Genomic DNA, 17,060 nt, shown 5'->3' with positions numbered 1-17,060 from the left:
AGATCTCAAAGCATTTTACAAAGGAGGCCAGGATCATTATCCCCATTTTACAGATGGTGAAATGGAGGCCAGGGGAACTGGGGTGACTTGCCTAAGGCCACACAATGAGTCAGTGGCAGAGCTGGAAACAGAGCCTACAAGTCCAGCTTCCCTGGCCAGTGTTCTATCCAGTAGGCCAGAGTGTCTCCTTTAAGCTCCCTTCTCAGCAAGCCAGGAAAGGGCAGCAATCTCCCTCTTTCATTTCAGGTTCCATATTAGTGGGAATGTGTATCACAAAACTGTTTATCTAATGGCTGTTTAATCTATGTTGCCCAAGAGGCCAAACTCTGCTCTGTTACCCCAGCGCTACCCTTGTGCGTATGCAGTGACAGAGACCACACATTGTTATTGTAATGCAATGCACGTTTATTGATCATTCTATCGTCTGAGGTCTGCACCTATTGCCGTGAGGTCTGCGAACCTAATGGGGGTTCTTTTCATGCCCAGTTGCAGCAGGAGCAGCTGGAGTCGAAGACGAGGCTGGCCTGGTAGAACTGCAGGTAGGTTTTCCCGCTTGCGCAGTGGTAGAACGCGTTGTTGTTACTGGGATCTGGGTAGAGGCCATTGGCTCTGCCGGAGCAGAAGTTGCTGCTGCTTCTGCCTCCGCTGGAGCTCCCACTGCCTTTGGAAGAGGCAGCCATGGCTGGTAGGTTAGCACTAGTACCCAGGGTGGTTGCTGGAACCTTGCAGTCTGAAAGAAATAAATGCAAAGGGAGGCATTAGAATGTGCTTTCTTCTAAGCGTCTGAGGCATGGCGGTAGATGTGCCTCTTGAGGAAGGAGTTGAAGGAGGGCAGGGTAGCAGCTTCACAGAGGTGTTTGGGGAGGTTTTTCCTTGCATGGGGGATGTGGAAGCAAGTGCAAAAGTGCATGTGGAATAAGGCAGCAAGCTGGCACTGAAGGCTGGTTTCACTGGCCAAGCAGAGGGAGCAACACAACAGGATGCAAGAGCAGATAAGAAGATGAGGAACAGAGCTGTAAAGGGCCTTCAAGGGAAGAACAAAAAGCCTGAATTTGGTGTGGTGGAGAGAAGAACTAGAGGAGGGATTCAGAGCGGGCGGCTGGCGTGCTCAGAATGACATGCCAGGAAGATGGTCTCAACAGCAGCTGTTTGAGTAGATCTGAGAGGGAGAGGTGGGTGTCAGCATGGCCAGAGAGGAGCAGATTGCAACAGGTAATACAGGAGGAGATGCAGGCCTGGAGAAGAGTTCAGATGAGTGCTGGTCATCTCACTCCATGCACTGGGGTGGCACTTAGTAGGAGTGGTGACGCCCAAGGCAGATTTCAAGGAGTTCATCAGAGGGTATTTGCATTCTCCACAGAATGTGCCAGTGAAGTCGTCCAGATCAATAGCCCAAACCATGGCGCCTCCAGAATTGTTCTCCAACAGCCACTTTGCCTGTGAGGGAAGATTTTTAAGCAGAGTTGTAAACGCATCAGTAAAGCTACTCTAAACCATGTCTTCCCTTGTGGTGAAGTATCTCTTATCTGAAAGTTTCAGGGCCTGAGCCAACAGTCTTTGCTCACATTAAAAAGACTGGAAGTCAATGAGAATAGAATAAGGGCTGCAAGCTAAGTCTTTAAGTAGCAACAGAGCTGGCATCTAACCTGATGCAAAGTCTATTCAAGACTCCCATTGACTTCAGTGGGCTTTGAGTCCGGTTCACTGCGAACTAGAGCAATATGTATCGGATGTAAATTGTGTATTTTATCCCAAGGTGTTACCACCCTACACTGCTGGCATCCCAGTCATTTTCTCCCTGATCCTAGGAACCTGTAAGGAATATCAAGGTGTCTCGATTCCCATCCAGTCCTGAGAAGTGTGACTAAACAGAGGGGAATTCACTCTTATCTCAGTCAATAGGGGGATCCTCTAGGCTGAGGAAGAAGCAATGTGGAGCTCCTGTAAGACGTTAACTGGGAAGGATCAGTATGGAATAGTGGCCTCTGTCGCACCTTCCAGAGAGCAGTGTAGCTCTGTAGCCCGATACAGGGGTGAAAGCCTTGACCCAGAGCACAAAGAGATGATAGACAACAGGTTTACCTTAATGGCGTAGCTCTTAGGGTTGTCATAGCCGATCCACTGATTTCCTTTGTAGGCGTAAGGGACTTCCTGAGGAGCATTCCACATGACGGTGGCTCCACTCTTCAAGAAGGTACAGACCTGGGACATCAAAGATATTTGTAAGGTGGTCCAGGAAGGTCTGTGATTCTATCCTAACTGATCTAGAGGCCTATATCTGACTGTTCATCCAACTCCTTAGACTCTTTGGACTGACCCAGCACACTGCATCCTGTAGGTCCGACCAGGCTAGTTTTAATGTTTGGGGATACCTTCAGCTGCAGACATCCACTGGAGGTCTCCCTGCTGCTGGCAAGAGGCCACTGTGATTCAGAACCTCATGTCACTTACATTGCATTAGGAAAAGGAGAGGGTCTCTTAAAAACCCTGGGCAGTGCTTCCTGTCTCCGGTTCCCTGAGTCCTGCTCCAACCACTAGGCCTCACTCCTGTCCCAGTCATTAGGTCTGACCGCTCACAACCTGGTTGTGACAGGGCGACAATTCTGCAGTCTCTGGTGGAATTGCAGTGCTGACAGTGTGAATCAAAACTGAACATTATTATTTAGTAGTTGATTTGTGGTAGAGCCTAGGAGCACATTCATGGACCAGGGCCCCATTGTGCTAGGTGCTGTATAAACACAAAGATGGTCCCTGCCCTAAACAACTTACAGCCAAAGTAAATGCGATCATGGTTCCACCCAATGAAGGGGTTACCAGTCTGCTGGCAAATCTTTCTGAACTCACCAGAGCAAACAACCCCTCAAGCAGCTAAGTTAAATTTTTGCGATGATGGCCTAAGCTCATGTGTGTTATAAAACGAGGCTGTGTTGTTCTGTTCCCGAGAGTCTCTGTCAGAAACATTGTTTTTGTAAACACATCCTCCAGTAAAAATACTGTGTGAACTCCCATAGCTAACAACCATTCCGATTTGCTGCATCTATTTTCGTAGTTTTACCTCAAAATAAGCCAGGGACCCGGCTGACTTAGTGTAAGCTCCCGCGGCACCTGGGCCAGAGGTTGAGGCATCCAGGCCACGGTTGGAAGGGTCACTGAGGGTGAAAGTGTTGGCATAGGCTCCGAATCCAACCATCAGCTTCTCAGCTAGGGCACCATTGTCCTTCCAGTAGTTCATGGCATAGTCTTAGAGGAGACGGCACAGTGATCCAGTCAGAAAGATGTTCCCAAGCCATGGGAATCATAGAATATCAGGGTTGGAAGGGACCTCAGGAGGTCATCTAGTCCAATCCCCTGCTCGAAGCAGGACCAGTTCCTAACTAAATCATCCCAGCCAGGGCTGTCAGGGAGATGTTCCCAAGCCATGGGAACTAACCTCCTCCCCTAGTGGAATGATGTGATGAGAGGAAGAAAACAGCATCTGCTTTTCTGTGTCATTACTCACCACGTTGAAGTAAATGTAAGAGCCTTGGTCAGCAGGCCCTGCAAAGAGAGGGCTGTTTTCCCCTGTGAACCCTTCCCAGGAGCCCCTCATGTCATAGGTCATCACATTGATCAAGTCCATGTACCTTTTAAGGAACAGCAAGTGAACAGAAATATTATTCTAGGGATTTATTTCCCCACCTTTGAAGATTGTGCACTGAACAATGACCCCATCTAATGCCGTCAGCCAGGATGGATAGCTTCAGGGCTCCCAGCCAGTTGAATTTTAAAATTATAAACAGTGCATTGCTGAGTCAGAAGTCAAACTCCCCCTGTGTGTAACTTTGCTCAAGCTAGTGGATTTTCATCACTGGTGAAATCTGTCACAGAGTGGGCCTAAGAAATGACAGAGCACAACTGTGTGTGTCACAGATTGCATGGGTGGGAGCTGCTGGAACCTGATTGTGCAGCTCTGCATTTTACTGTGTAACCTTATAGAAGAAAAAGGAGCACTTGTGCTGGCTAAAAAAAGCAGAAGTTTGCAATTGATACAACAACAGGAACTTGAAGCGAGAGGTGAAAGAGCACATGTGAACTTTTACCATTGGCCAGTTCTAGCCCCACATGCCCTATTAGAATCTCCCACTTAAACCTTATGTAGAATCTTCCCTGCTGTCCAGTGTTATTGCTACTTTCTTCTGTCTGCAAGAGCTGGATGGAACTCTCTGCCGGAAACACATTGTGACAAAGCACGTTACCTGTGCCAGGTGCTTTTCTCTTGATTTCCACTGCACCAGTTTCCCTTCATTGTTTGGTCTTGGCTGAGTGGTTTCCCACTGGGCTTAGGAATTAATGAGACACTTACTTGGACATCTGTGGGATCTGGTAAGCAGTTTCGATAGTGCCTTTGCCACCTGACACAGCTGTGGAAATCAACAGCTTGGGGTTGTTGCTCTGAGCAGCCTCTTGCTCGAAAGCTTCATACATTTCCTGGAATACACCACACAAGGGTCTTAGCTCTAAGGAGAGGTTGAACATCACTAGCTTTCACATGCTGAAGGCTGCGATAAAGAACTGAATGATTTTGGAGGAAAAGATTTCCCAAGTCATTCAATATTTGTCAGAGGAATGGATTTGTGTGTGTACATGCTGTATCACTTGCTAGCTTGGATGGCCTGGGAATTGGGATGAAATGCTAGCAAAAAGAAAAGCTGACCTGCAGCAAGACAGTGAAAAGCTGCTGGGTATTGGCAGGGCTGCCTCTGTTGCCAGGGTATTCCCAGTCAATGTCCAGGCCATCAAAGTCGTACTTGCGCAGGAAGGTGATGGCGGATTGGATGAAGGTCTGGCAGTTCTGAGCAGAGGAAACCATGTCAGAAAACCTGAAAAGACAAAAAGGCAATGGCTAAATGGTGAATTTCAAACATGTGAAACAGCAAGTGACAGTGTAACATGCTTGTAAAGCATGCTAATGACTAGTCTACAGACAGGATAACAGGCTGCTACTGTCACCAGTTAACAGAGCTACTCATTTAGCTGAAGTGGTAGAGGTTAAAGATTTGGTGCTGAAGGTCCGAGATTCTGACCATGCAGAAAGCCTGTAGTGAAGATTGTTAAAGTAAGATAGGGGCTTCACATTCCTTGGCATATTACAGAGTTCAGTAAAGAATGGGTGAAGAGCATCATTATTTAATGTTGAGGCTTCTCTGACTGCTTCTGCCTAATCCCTCTCCTTCCCACTACAGGAGAAATGGAAATTTAGCAGAACGTGGATTGGATGCAGAATGTGGGTTGGATACAGAACCAGTGTGCAGTCTGGTTGCAGATAATGCAGTGAAAGGTCATCTCCTGAATGACCCCACTCCCAACCAGTGTTTCTCATGTGGCACTCCACTACGGAGCGGAAAGTAGGAAGGACCTGGCTAGAGGTACATGCTGTGTAAATATGCAGGTCAGGAAGTGGAAATTAGTGGCAAGAAGGAAGGGACTGAGGTGCAAGAGAAAAAGAAAGAAGGGGAAAAACATAAATTCAGGCTGGATACAGGGTCCTTACTTTTGGGTCCCGAAACTCCAGCCTCCAACAGACAGCAGGGTTTTCAGGTCAGGATTGCTGTGAACAAATCATTTTAAAGGACATTGAATAGCAACAGAGATTATGGTAGTTGTTACTCAAATTCCTTTGGACATAATGGACCAGATTCTGCTTCATTTACAGCCATGAACCCCCCCAGAAACTAATGGAATTACACAGGGGTATCTGAGAGCAAATTCAGAATAGTATTTTCTTTCCACTTCCTCTCCTAATCTGTTGTCCAGTGTTGAACAGTTGTTTCATCCCATCCCACCCTACCCTTGGCTTCATTTCAGTGGTGGATGCAGTGATCCCTGTGTATCGTTCGACTTAAACTGCTGTACAATCTGCAGAGCTCTGTGGGATCCTTTGGGGGTGGGGTGTGTGAAAACACTGCGTAACTGCTAATTATTGTCATCACTGAGAACTCACAAACTCATTGAATAAAATAGTGCTTACTAGGTCTTGAGTCCATTGATGCCAGCATAGAGTGCCACATCATTCCATTCGATGGTCTGGATCTGGTTGTTGGCCATGCCAGCAAAGGCATAGATCACATGAGTGCATAGGCATGGGTCAAGATTTTCAGGCATATAACGTGCAATTCCAGGTCAGTACTGGCACCAGTTGGTGAAGTAGCAGACAATGTTGGTAGATGAGCCTGGAATTTAGAAGAAGAAGATCGGGGCATGTGTCTTGGTTATTAGATTACAAGCAGGGAGAGCAGATGGGGCTATGTTTTTCAGCCCCCTGTGAATCAGACGTGAAAATTATGAGTAAAAACACACATGTGCACTTACCCAGCTGCACGTGCAGCAGAAGGGCCAGACCTAGTGAAGGAAAGGAGAAGTTCCATAATGAATTGCTCAGACTCAAACCCAAGGCATGTGATTCTCTAGCAGCCTGCTCTTACCCCAGGGAGCAAGCTGAGGCCCTTCAGAATTAAGTAAGAGACAGACAAGATAAGTATTCCATCAATTTGCAGCATTTTCAGCTGCCTGTGGTCTTTCCCCTGTGTACTGTGCTGCTGAGATGATAGACGGCCTACTAATTTCCAGTTCTTTTCAGCTCTTTGGGATATAAAGATCCATCCCACCATCAAACCTCCTGCAGTGCTGAACACTTGCCACCATATGCTGAGATCTCAGAACGCTTGCCTTGCTTGCTACTTACAGGAGGTAGGGAAGGGTGGTACTGTAAGTCAGGATAGGGTCACAGGAGTTAGTGATGGACAAGGCCTACTAGATAATCAGGTTTATTCCCCTAGTTAAAGCCAGATCTAGGGCTAAGACCAGAGACGAGTCGAAGTTTGTCTAACTAATTCTTCCAGCCTCCTAGAGTTCCACCATTTTTGTCTCTCTCTAGACTCCTTGGCACTGAGCAGTCTAACCCCATTACTCCTGACTTAACTGTCGGCAACAGCGAGAGGAGTCAGGCTGCCCTAGACTTGCACCTAATTACCGGGGTGTAATTTTCATCTCTCCCTAATCACTCTTCAGTTTGGCCCAGGGAATCAAATGGACTTTTAATATAACAAGGCTTATCTTTGTCAATTAAACAAGGGAAGAATGGGGTCCAGGAAGTCTAAGCTACCTTATATATCGCCTCTGAATTTGGCCTGACAGAAGAAATATCCAATATTAAACTGATGCTAGATCTTATATATGTCTCTAATTTAATCACCTCTCTGTTTCTCATGTCATTATCCACTGCACTATGTTACTGACCCATAGTAGGGCATGACTTTTCTATAATAATCAATAACAATAATTTTATTCATCAAGTGTTATGTCCTCCCCAGGCTTCTCCCAACCAAGAAAGAGTTTACTCCGGTCCAACGTATTTTCTCTATTTCATCTGCTTTCTAGAAGAACATACGCTCTTAAATCTACAGCAATGAGGAGTAAGTAACTAAACAGATAGGTGATAATACCTAGCTCTTGTATAGCACTTCTTATCAGAAGATCTCAAAGAGCTTTACCAAGAAGGTCAGTATCAATAGCCCCATTTTACAGATGGGGATACCAAGGCACAGAGAGGTGATGTGACTTGCCTAACGTCATCCAGCAGCACAGATGGGACTAGAACCCAGGTCTACCCCAGTTCCAGAGGAGTGTTCTATTTTATCCACTAGGCCCCACTGCCTCTCAGAGCTAGCTTTATGAGACTATCGAGGGAGATAATAGCTAGCTAGACAGACAGACATGGATGAGAAGGAAATCTGTTTCATTACCAGAATTATTCTGTTTCTATAAATAACAAAGAGAAGAAGTCGTCTTTCCCTAGACTCACTGTGTAACTGAGTCTCTCAGGATACTCACCCATCAGAAGAAATAGCTTGCCCATTTTGTTGCCTGTGTACTAGCTCTGTTGAGCACTTGCCTTCCTTTTACAAGATGTTCTCCGCTCCTCCTCAGCTACACGCGTGATACCAGTATGTGTCCCCATCCCATACATTAAACAAAAGGTTAATCTGTAACTCCAGGTGGACTAAACTGAAGTAGTTACCTCACACCACCAGCTGCCTCTCACTCTGAGTAGTCCCTTTATTTCTAATTTCCAGTAATCAAGCTTGATGGATAAGGCGGTCGGGTTTGAAAGTGAAGTGCTGGAGGCCTCCCCCGCTCCGCCACGAAAGGTTAAATCCCACCACTGGAGATCTCAACATGCTGGGTATTATGTAAGGAAACCGCAATAACCTCAAATATATGTTACAACAGGGAGCTTGCCAATGTAATTATAGAGGTCAGAATATCATGCAACTCAGGAGGAATGACATTGCAAGGGGCTCCGTAAGCCTATTTTCAGAGAGGACAGATAACAGAGCAGCCCGGCAAACACGTTTGCCCTCTGCTGAATTTACTCTGTGTCTATCCCTTTTCCCATTATTTTGTGGGGCTCATTGGCCCCAGGGACCACTAGCTATGAGCCATTAGTAGGTTCTGAAGGGAGACTCAGACAGAAGATGATGGTTGGCTCCTGGTGGTTGGAAGATTCCCAGGACTCCTACACAGAGGTGGGGGAAGGATGGAAGGCAGGAAATGGGGGAATAACCAATTCTACAATAACACTGGTCAGAATTTTTCAGATGGAACATTTTTCTCTCAGATCATGCCATTTCATCAAAATCAAAGCTTTCTGTGGGAACATATCAATTTTGGTGAAATTCCATCTGGAAAAGTCGTGTTTTGAGCGTATCAGAATGGGAATGTTTCAGTTTTTCATTTCAAAATGACTGAAAACAGTCAAAAATAGAACAACATTTTATTTAAAATGCAATGTTTCGAGTGACCTAACAAAATTTTTTAAAAAAAATTTATTTCACAGGAAATTTCAATTTCCTTTTTATTTTTTCCCCCACAATTCAGAATGAAAACAAATATAAAAATGCCAGAATTTCCTGCAAAATGGAAATTCTGAGTTTGACCAGCTTTGTCCTTCAGCCATGGTTATCATTTACTTTCAGTGAGCTTGTGTAAGGGTTTTCACATGCCTGGTACAGGAAATGGTGTGAATTTCAACCTGGCTCACAGCTAAAACAGCAAATGCTAACAGAGTTATTCCAGAAACATGGTTCCTCGTCTTTTCACAGAATCACAGAATATCAGGGACCTCAGGAGGTCATCTAGTCTAACCCCCTACTCAAAGCAGGACAATCCCCAACTAAATCATCCAAGCCAGGGCTTTGTCAAGCCTGACCTCAAAAACCTCTAAGGAAGGAGATTCCACCACCTTCCTAGGTAACCCATTCCAGTGCTTCACCACCCTCCCAGTGAAAAAGTTTTCCTAATATCCAACCTTTTTGTCCAATGTATGTATGTGAATGTCTCTCTCACTTTACAAGAAAATAAAACATGTTGTCCATTTACTTCTAAAGAGCCTTTCAGTGCAATATCACGATCCTTGGCAGAATTTGATATTTTTAAAATCATTTTGATATATATCAACTTTTATTTGTAAGCGTTTTTTTCTGTTTTAATCTATTTACATTTTCACAGTAGTGCAAAATTATGAGGTTTGAGCATTTCTTATTGTTATTGGTTTAAATGTTCACAGTTGTGGGAAGTTATGGGCAGGTCAGACAATAATTACTGATGCTGAGTACTAGGGTGGTGGCATTTTCCATTTAAATTGGTGTCGCAATACATTGTTTTTCTCCAAGCCTGGAGTAGTGAGTATAGTTGGGTAGAAGGAGTCTGTCCATTGAAAGTCTAAGGGGCACACATGGCATACCTCCCACTCAGCAGATCCACTGGCAACCAGAAGAGGTTAATATGACACATAGTTTCCCCCAGCTGAATTATAGTTTACTAGTGGGTAACTGCTCCATAGATCTTTGATATACTGAACCATATCCCTGCTTTTACCCGTAGCCTGCTAGCTGCTTAACTTCTGAGCTCTAAAAGAAGACTGATTAGCCACTGCTTTCAATGGAATCGGTACTGGGGAACGGGAACTGCCAGCATTCCTTTGCCTTTGGAAATCGCTTCCCAAGCATTCACTGAATCGACCAGGCTAAGATTGTGCTGAAGACCTTGACAAGATATAGTTATGGGCCAGCTGTGGAGTAACCCCAAATTGCAGAGAGGTGATGAAGCTTATCTGCAGGGGGGCGGGGGGAATAATAATGGGGCTTGGGATGTGATAATCAGACTGCTTCAGCTGTTTATGAGCTCGTGTTTACAGAGCTGGAGGTTCCTGCACCATTTACAACTGATTCTTGTGCTTTTCTGTGTTGGAGGCTTGAGGTGGACATTTTACCCACCATCATTTCTGAGGAAGAAGCAGAGGTAGGTGGGGAGGGGGGCAGTCCATCTCCTTTCCTATTGCTTCATTTAAACAGTTTTCACTCCCACGGTTTTGGGTCCCTTGGGCAGGGCCAGCTCCAGGCACCAGCTTATCAAGCAGGTGCTTGGGGTGGCAACTCCGAAGCGGGGCAGCACTTTCAGGTATTCCGCGGCAATTCGGTGGAGGGTCTCTCACTCCCACTCGGAGCAAAGGACCTCCCGCTGAATTGCTGCAGATTGCGATTACGATCGCGGCTGGTTTTTTTTTTTCGGCTGCTTGGGGAGGCAAAAACCCTGGAGCCGGCCCTGCCCTTGGGTGACACAATACACAGTAAGGTGAAAAAGGGTGAGGAGGGTGTTTGTGATGCTCTCTGCCTTGGGCAATTCTGAGGTGAAGGGGCCCTGTTGTCCATGGCTTTATTACAAAATGAGAGGAGAGGAAACCACCAATGGATGTGCTGGTGAAAGAGAGTGGATTCATTCATTCAGGTCCCTGCCCAAATCACGGCACCTCCCAACTTGTTGTTCTTCAAATACTGAACCTAACAGAGGGGGCAGGGAGAAAACCCACAAAGAACCTGATTAGGTGCAGGCGATACACAATATTTGGACCCCTCTGCACTATGGGTGAAATCCACCAGCCTCAGGCCTATTCAGCTCTCAAGCAGGGGCATCATTTGCTATGGGGCAACGAGGGCTGTTGCCCTCCCCCCAGATCCTGGTTTGCCCACCTCCCAGACTTATCATAGGTCCATAATCCATTCCCCCTGCCCTTGCTGGATATAATTGTAATAACCTTAGTCCCAGTTTTGGACCTTAGCGTCCAAAATATGGGGGTTAGCATGAAACCTCCAAGCTTAGCCACCAGCCTGGACCTGGTACCTGCTGCCACCACCCAAAAATTAGAGTGTTTTGGGGCACTCTGGTCCCTCTGAAAAAACCTTCCCCTGGGACCCCAAGACCCAAATCCCTTGAGTCTCACAACCAAGGGAAATAATCCTTTTTCCCTTCCCCCCTCCAGGTGCTCCTGGAGAGATACACAGACACAAGCTCTGTGAAACTACACAGAGGGACTCCCCCTCTCCGTTCCCAATCCTGGAAACAAAAGTACTTTCCTATTTCCCCAGAGGGAATGCAAAATCAGGCTAGCGATTCAACACACAAATCTCCCCTTGATTTCTTCCTCCCACCAATTCCCTGGTGAGACAGACTCAATTTCCCTGAAGTAAAGAAAAACTCCAACAGGTCTTAAAAGAAAGCTTTATATAAAAAGAAAGAAAAATAAGTACAAATGTTCTCTCTGTATTAAGATGATACAACACAGGGTTAATTGCTTAAAAGAATATTGAATAAACAGCCTTATTCCAAAAAGAATACAAATCAAAGCACTCCAGCACTTATATTCATGCAAATACCAAAGAAAAGAAACCATAGAACTTACTATCTGATCTCTTGGTCCTTACACTTAGAAACAGAAGATTAGAAAACAGAACTACTTCTCCAAAGCTCAGAGAAAGCAGCCAGACAGACAAAGACCCCAGACACACAATTCCCTCCACCCAAAGTTGAAAAAATCTGGTTTCCTGATTGGTACCCAAAGTTGAAAAAATCTGGTTTCCTGATTGGTCCTCTGGTCAGGTGCTTTAGGTGAAAGAGACATTAACCCTTAGCTATCTGTTTATGACAATAATACAATCACATATAATGCTCTATAGGCTGACACAACTCTTCCCATCTCCCAGCCTTACTGCCCTCCCCCAGCCCTGAATTTTTCTGAAATGACACCTCTGCTGTCAAGTCCTACTTCAGTCTTATTTTGGGAGCTTCAGTGGAGTTAAATGTTAAGCCTCATGCTAGCTTTGTGCACTGGGCAGCATCTCCTCCACCCACCTCCATTTTCCTCTTTGAACACTAACCTTTTCTCTTTACCAAGGAAGGAAGCTGCGCCACTGGCGGCACTTCACGGGCAATGTATATTGTTGCACAAGGTATAGCGTGTGTCACTGTGTGGGGTGGGGAGGTGAAGGAATGATGGAGTAATCTCCTCCATGAGCACTTTTCTAGTGAATTCCTGTGTCAAAGGGTATCCTGCCCCTTGAAGAGCTGGAGGCCTGGGGCTAGTCAGCACTTCTCATTAAGTAGGTGCAGCTGCAGAGGGGACAGATGTTCCCTAGAAAAAGCTGGGATGTCAGTGAGGAAGGAGGATTAGGAGCAGCATGGAGTTCCCTGGGATGGGAGGCAGTGGGACCCGGTCAGGGGAAAAGGGCCTCTGGGGAGAAAGCCCAGGGATGAGGAGGTTGGCAGGGAAGAATCCTGCAGAAGGCCATGAAGCAGGAAGGACTGAGAGAGGCAAAGGGGAAAAGCCCCTGGGTGCTGTATGGGCTGAGAAATTGCTTTTTGTGTTTGTCATCTTTGTTTGGTAAAGAAAACTGTGCCTAGAAAGAGATGTTGGGTTTGGCAGTGGGTCCTTGGTGGGCTGGGGACAAGTCAGCATTTTGCGCCCCTCAGGCTGATGCATTCCACAACTGTATTTTTAGACCTGGCAGGGAGCACCTTGGTAGGATCCAGATGTGGATCCAGGTGTGTCTGACTCGATCAGCAGCTAGAAAAACCAACCCAACCCTCCCTTCCATTTGGTGATTGGTTTTTAACCAGAGCCTGGAATAGATTATGTAGAGAGGGCAATGGGGGAGGAGGGGTCACAACCGTAAGAAGAGCAGACTTTGCCCTGCTCCTCCTTAAACATACTTTGGTTGTAATGCTTTGCTCGTCGTCATACCCTACCTATTGGTTTCCTTTGTAGGAATACAGGACCTCTTGCTCCACAATTCGCTCGGTGGTGGCACCTGATGTAAAGGTACAGATCTAAAAAACAAACAAAACCACACCAACAGTTGGAGATCAGAGAGGAATGTCAATGCTGGGTCTCTCTCAAGGTGTTGTTGGAAAGCCCGATGGTCACCTGGAAACGATAGTCATTATGCCATATTCATGGTGTATAAGGGTGATTTCCTGGGAGCAATGGCAAAACCTTGTGAATTAATCCCAATGGCCGGTCCCAACAGAAACAGAGACACTGATTCAGCTGCATCCCCCAAGGCAGGGCAAGATTAACCAGAGCAGCATCCTCCCTACCTCATAATAGGCCAATAATCTTGCCTCTTGAGTGAATGGGCCGGGTGATCCAGGCGCAGAGGTGGGCGCACCAATGCTTGTCTTGGAGGAGGAGAGGGTGAATTACCGTCCATAGGTGGGGATTCCCATGATGAGCTTCTCAGCTGGGGCACCCTTGCTCCTCCAGTATCTCACAGCATAGTCCTGTAGGAGGGGGTATTACATGTAGTTTATAATATATTTTGCACTGTAAGCTGATTTTACAGTAAGGTAGCATTGCTGGCATTTGCTTAATGATTGGCTTCTTGTTCCGCTATGAAAAACCTCTCTACAGATCCTAATCAGAGCTCTATGACCACTTGCATCTTAATATTTCTGGGCATGGATCCTCTTCATGGTGACAAATGGTTCTGTGGTCAGGGAGCACACTCCCTACAGGTTGAAATGGCAAAGGGTTTCCTGTGCAGAGAGAATCCCACTGTCTCTGTGTGCCAGTTTGGTCTCTTTGTGCTGTGTATTTGCATGGCTAATTACTCAGCCAGCATGTGCAAACTCATCAACTTTGCATCTGCAAATTTTGCACGTGCCTTCTTGATGGGCCACTGATAACTTGCCCCTAGATGTTAATTCCACTCTGTAATGTTAATGGGATTTCTGGTTACTGGAGATAAAAAACTATTCTGCAGAGGGGTGTCTGCACCCACAGAGATGGCACAAACAAATGCAGAATTTCCTCATTCATTTCTATTTGCTTGGGGTTGTGACACACAAACTCCTAAGGATTTTAGAAAGGGATAGGCTCATAAATGTTGATTTATTGTTGGAATACTGATCACTCACATTCCTGATCCCACAACCCCCTGATCCATTTGTTATGGTACCAGAAATCTCCCATGAAATTCATAACTTACAACATTATAGTAAGAATAGGATTTGGAGTCTTCTTTACCCTGGAGAAATGGGCTGACATGACCTGTGACTTTTTGCCAGGAACCATGGAAGTCAAAGGTCAAGAGGTTAAGGAAATTTACAGCCCTGAAGAGAAGAGCACAGAATGAGAAGGTAGCCTGGGGAACAGTGCAAATGCAAAGCATCTTGGATAATGGCTGAACATGTGGATTAATTACTCTCTGCAGAATCCATATGTAGCTGCGTATACTCACTCTGAGATTTTGTCGATTTCATAGCTGGCATGGACTAGTTCTCTCACAGCTCCCACTGTTGCACTCAGTATGAGCTTCTGCTTCCCTGTTTTTTGAGCTTTCTCCTGAAATGCTTTTGCCGTCTCCTACAAGACATTGACAAATATCTCATTTGAATATCCAAAATGCCTTACAGCTATATTCCTGCTCTAGACTTTGGGGAATTGCAAACAATGGTGCTTTTGCACCTGCAAACATTTATTTTTTTCTGTGAAATTTCATGATGTGGGATTTTTTCATTAAAAATGTTTCATTGCACATCTATCTTTGCTGAATAATTAGCCTAATTTCGCTTGAAATTATCCATTTTTGAACAAAAAGTATCACAGGGTTTGAATTGGATTCATCATTTTTTGCAAAATGTTTTGTGATACCATGTACCAAAGAATTTATTGAAATCATTTTTTAAATCCTTTCTGAAAATATGTATCAAATATGTAGCCCTGTTAGTCTGGATCTGTAAAAGCAGCAAAGAGTCCTGTGGCACCTTATAGACTAACAGACGTATTGGAGCATGAGCTTTCATGGGTGAACACTCACTTTGTCAGATGCATCCAATACGTCTGTTAGTCTATAAGGTGCCAAAGGACTTTCTGAAAATATGTTTAACAAAAACCTAGTTTTCAATAAGAAAAATTTCAGTAACAATTTTGAAAGCAATTTGATAAAATCTTGGGTAAAATATTATGCAAAATTTTGCCAAAACCAGAAAATGTCAACAACTTTTTTCAAAGAGCTTCATTTTTAAAAGGCCACTTTTTAACCAAAAAAAGAAAAAAAAAATCCAGAAAATTTTGTCTATCTCTAGCAATCATCTATGTCTGAAAAATCAACTAAAATCTGTGTGTGTGTGTGTGTGTGTGTAGTATGTGAGATAATGTACTTCTGTATTCCCACCCTACACACTATTGTCATCATTTTTTAACAAAGTAAAAACCTTGTTAAGGTGTAATTTGAAAACTCGTAATTTGCTGATCAGTCTCATCTTGATAACATATGTGTGGCAACATTGTTTGTGAAGTTATAAGATTCTACTGTATGAGGTTATTACCACATGTTCCAAACTCAGCTTGATAAAAAGGTCTATTTCAAACAAAAGATTATGTGCTCTGCTTACTTTGCATTTAAGCAGTAAACAGAGTTATCAAGCAGGAAGAGAAACAAAAAAAGCTCAGAAAGGTGAGTAAAAAGCAGCAGGGGACATCTTTCCACATAGACGTTTTTTCTCCCGGTACCCAACTGGAAATGTTTTTCATGAGGGGGACGGAAACTATAAAAAGGAGGAAGAAACACCATAAGGCTCCCACCTATCTGCCCAGGGATTCACTACACCTGAAGGGATAAAGGAAATAGCTGTTGGATGGGGAAAAAAGTCCTGACCTAAGAAATGTTGTCAGTAAGACTGCTGGAACCATGTGGTGATAACACTTGCTTTGAATTTAATATAGTTTGTTAAGTTAGGCACCAGTAGAGTTTTATCTTTATTTTTCTTGTAGCCATTTTTTACTTTTACGCCTAATTACTTACTGAAATCACTGAACATCTGTCTCTTGGTAGCTATCCAATTCAGTGTGCTTAAATTGAAGTGTCTGGGAAACTCCATTTGGTATGGCAAGTTGTGTGCATATTATTTCTATTAAAGAAACAATGGACTTTATATAACTTGTATTGTCCAGGAGAGGGCTGGGCAGTACAGGACATACATTTCTGGTGGGAAATCTAAGACTGGGATTTGTTGAGGTCACCCTGCAGTATAACCAAGGCTAGTGAGAGCCAGAGTGTAACCCAAGTGTGGCTGGCAGGCTGCAGTTACACATAAACTCAGAGTGTGGCGTTCATGTTGGCAGGCTGTTTGTGAGTGGCCCAGGTGGCAGCTACTTCAGCAAAGCACTTTAAGACACCCAAAGTTACAGGGCAGGGGTGACACAGCTGCTTATCAGTCTGGACTGTGCCCTGATAAGTCATGGTGGGGAGGAAGCTTTTTAAAAGAGGAAGGGGAAGACAGCCAGTTGCACTTCCAAAATCAGAAGGTGGAGGAGTCTGAAGAATCAGGAAGCCCAATGTGATTCTACTGGAAGAGAGGGGAGCCTAAGATAAGCATAATTTAAAGCAAAAACAGCATTCATCACCCGTTGTTGTGTGCAGTGTAGTTGTAGCTGTGTCAGTCCCAGAATATTAGAGAGACAAGGTGAGGAGAGGTAATACCTTTTATTCGACCAAGCTTGTGTCTCTCACCAACAGAAGGTGGTCCAATACAAGATATTACCTCACCCACCGTGTCTCTTTAATAACCTGTGATTAGGGTGACCAGATAGCAAGTGTGAAAAATCAGGAAGGGGGTGGGGGGTAATAGGAGCCCATATAAAACAAAGTCCCAAATATTGGGACTGTCCCTATAAAATCAGGACA

The 17,060-nt window shown here is 44.8% G+C and overlaps 1 protein-coding gene and 1 pseudogene across 1 annotated transcript; both read right to left on the bottom strand.

The window, feature by feature from the left end:
- Positions 1 to 390: 390 nt before the first annotated feature.
- On the bottom strand, positions 391 to 13,177 carry LOC127052321 (acidic mammalian chitinase-like). The gene is made up of 11 exons (XM_050955895.1): positions 13,120 to 13,177; positions 6,349 to 6,378; positions 6,008 to 6,209; positions 5,531 to 5,587; positions 4,694 to 4,859; positions 4,343 to 4,467; positions 3,496 to 3,623; positions 3,056 to 3,240; positions 2,083 to 2,202; positions 1,281 to 1,437; positions 391 to 730 (listed from the first exon to the last, which is right to left on the bottom strand). Exons 3-11 carry the CDS (start codon positions 6,139 to 6,141, stop codon positions 477 to 479), a joined length of 1,326 nt encoding a protein of 441 aa, XP_050811852.1. The 5' UTR covers positions 6,142 to 6,209; positions 6,349 to 6,378; positions 13,120 to 13,177; the 3' UTR covers positions 391 to 476.
- On the bottom strand, positions 10,821 to 15,907 carry LOC127051455 (chitinase-3-like protein 2; annotated as a pseudogene).
- Between the last annotated feature and the right edge of the window lie 1,153 nt (positions 15,908 to 17,060).

Source organism: Gopherus flavomarginatus, chromosome 5 (genome assembly GCF_025201925.1).
Source record: "Gopherus flavomarginatus isolate rGopFla2 chromosome 5, rGopFla2.mat.asm, whole genome shotgun sequence".
Lineage (NCBI taxonomy): Eukaryota > Metazoa > Chordata > Testudines > Testudinidae > Gopherus > Gopherus flavomarginatus.
This window is presented reverse-complemented; position numbering and strand designations above follow the sequence as displayed.

Coding starts and splice junctions, on each gene's coding strand:
- LOC127052321 (XM_050955895.1), bottom strand. CDS start 6,141: ATGCCTGAAAATCTTGACCCATGCCTATGCACTCATGTGATCTATGCC. Junction 4,860..5,530: donor TGGAGTTTCGGGACCCAAAA/GTAAGGACCCTG, acceptor TTGTCTTTTCAG/GTTTTCTGACATGGTTTCCT. Junction 731..1,280: donor TCCTACTAAGTGCCACCCCA/GTGCATGGAGTG, acceptor TATTTCTTTCAG/ACTGCAAGGTTCCAGCAACC.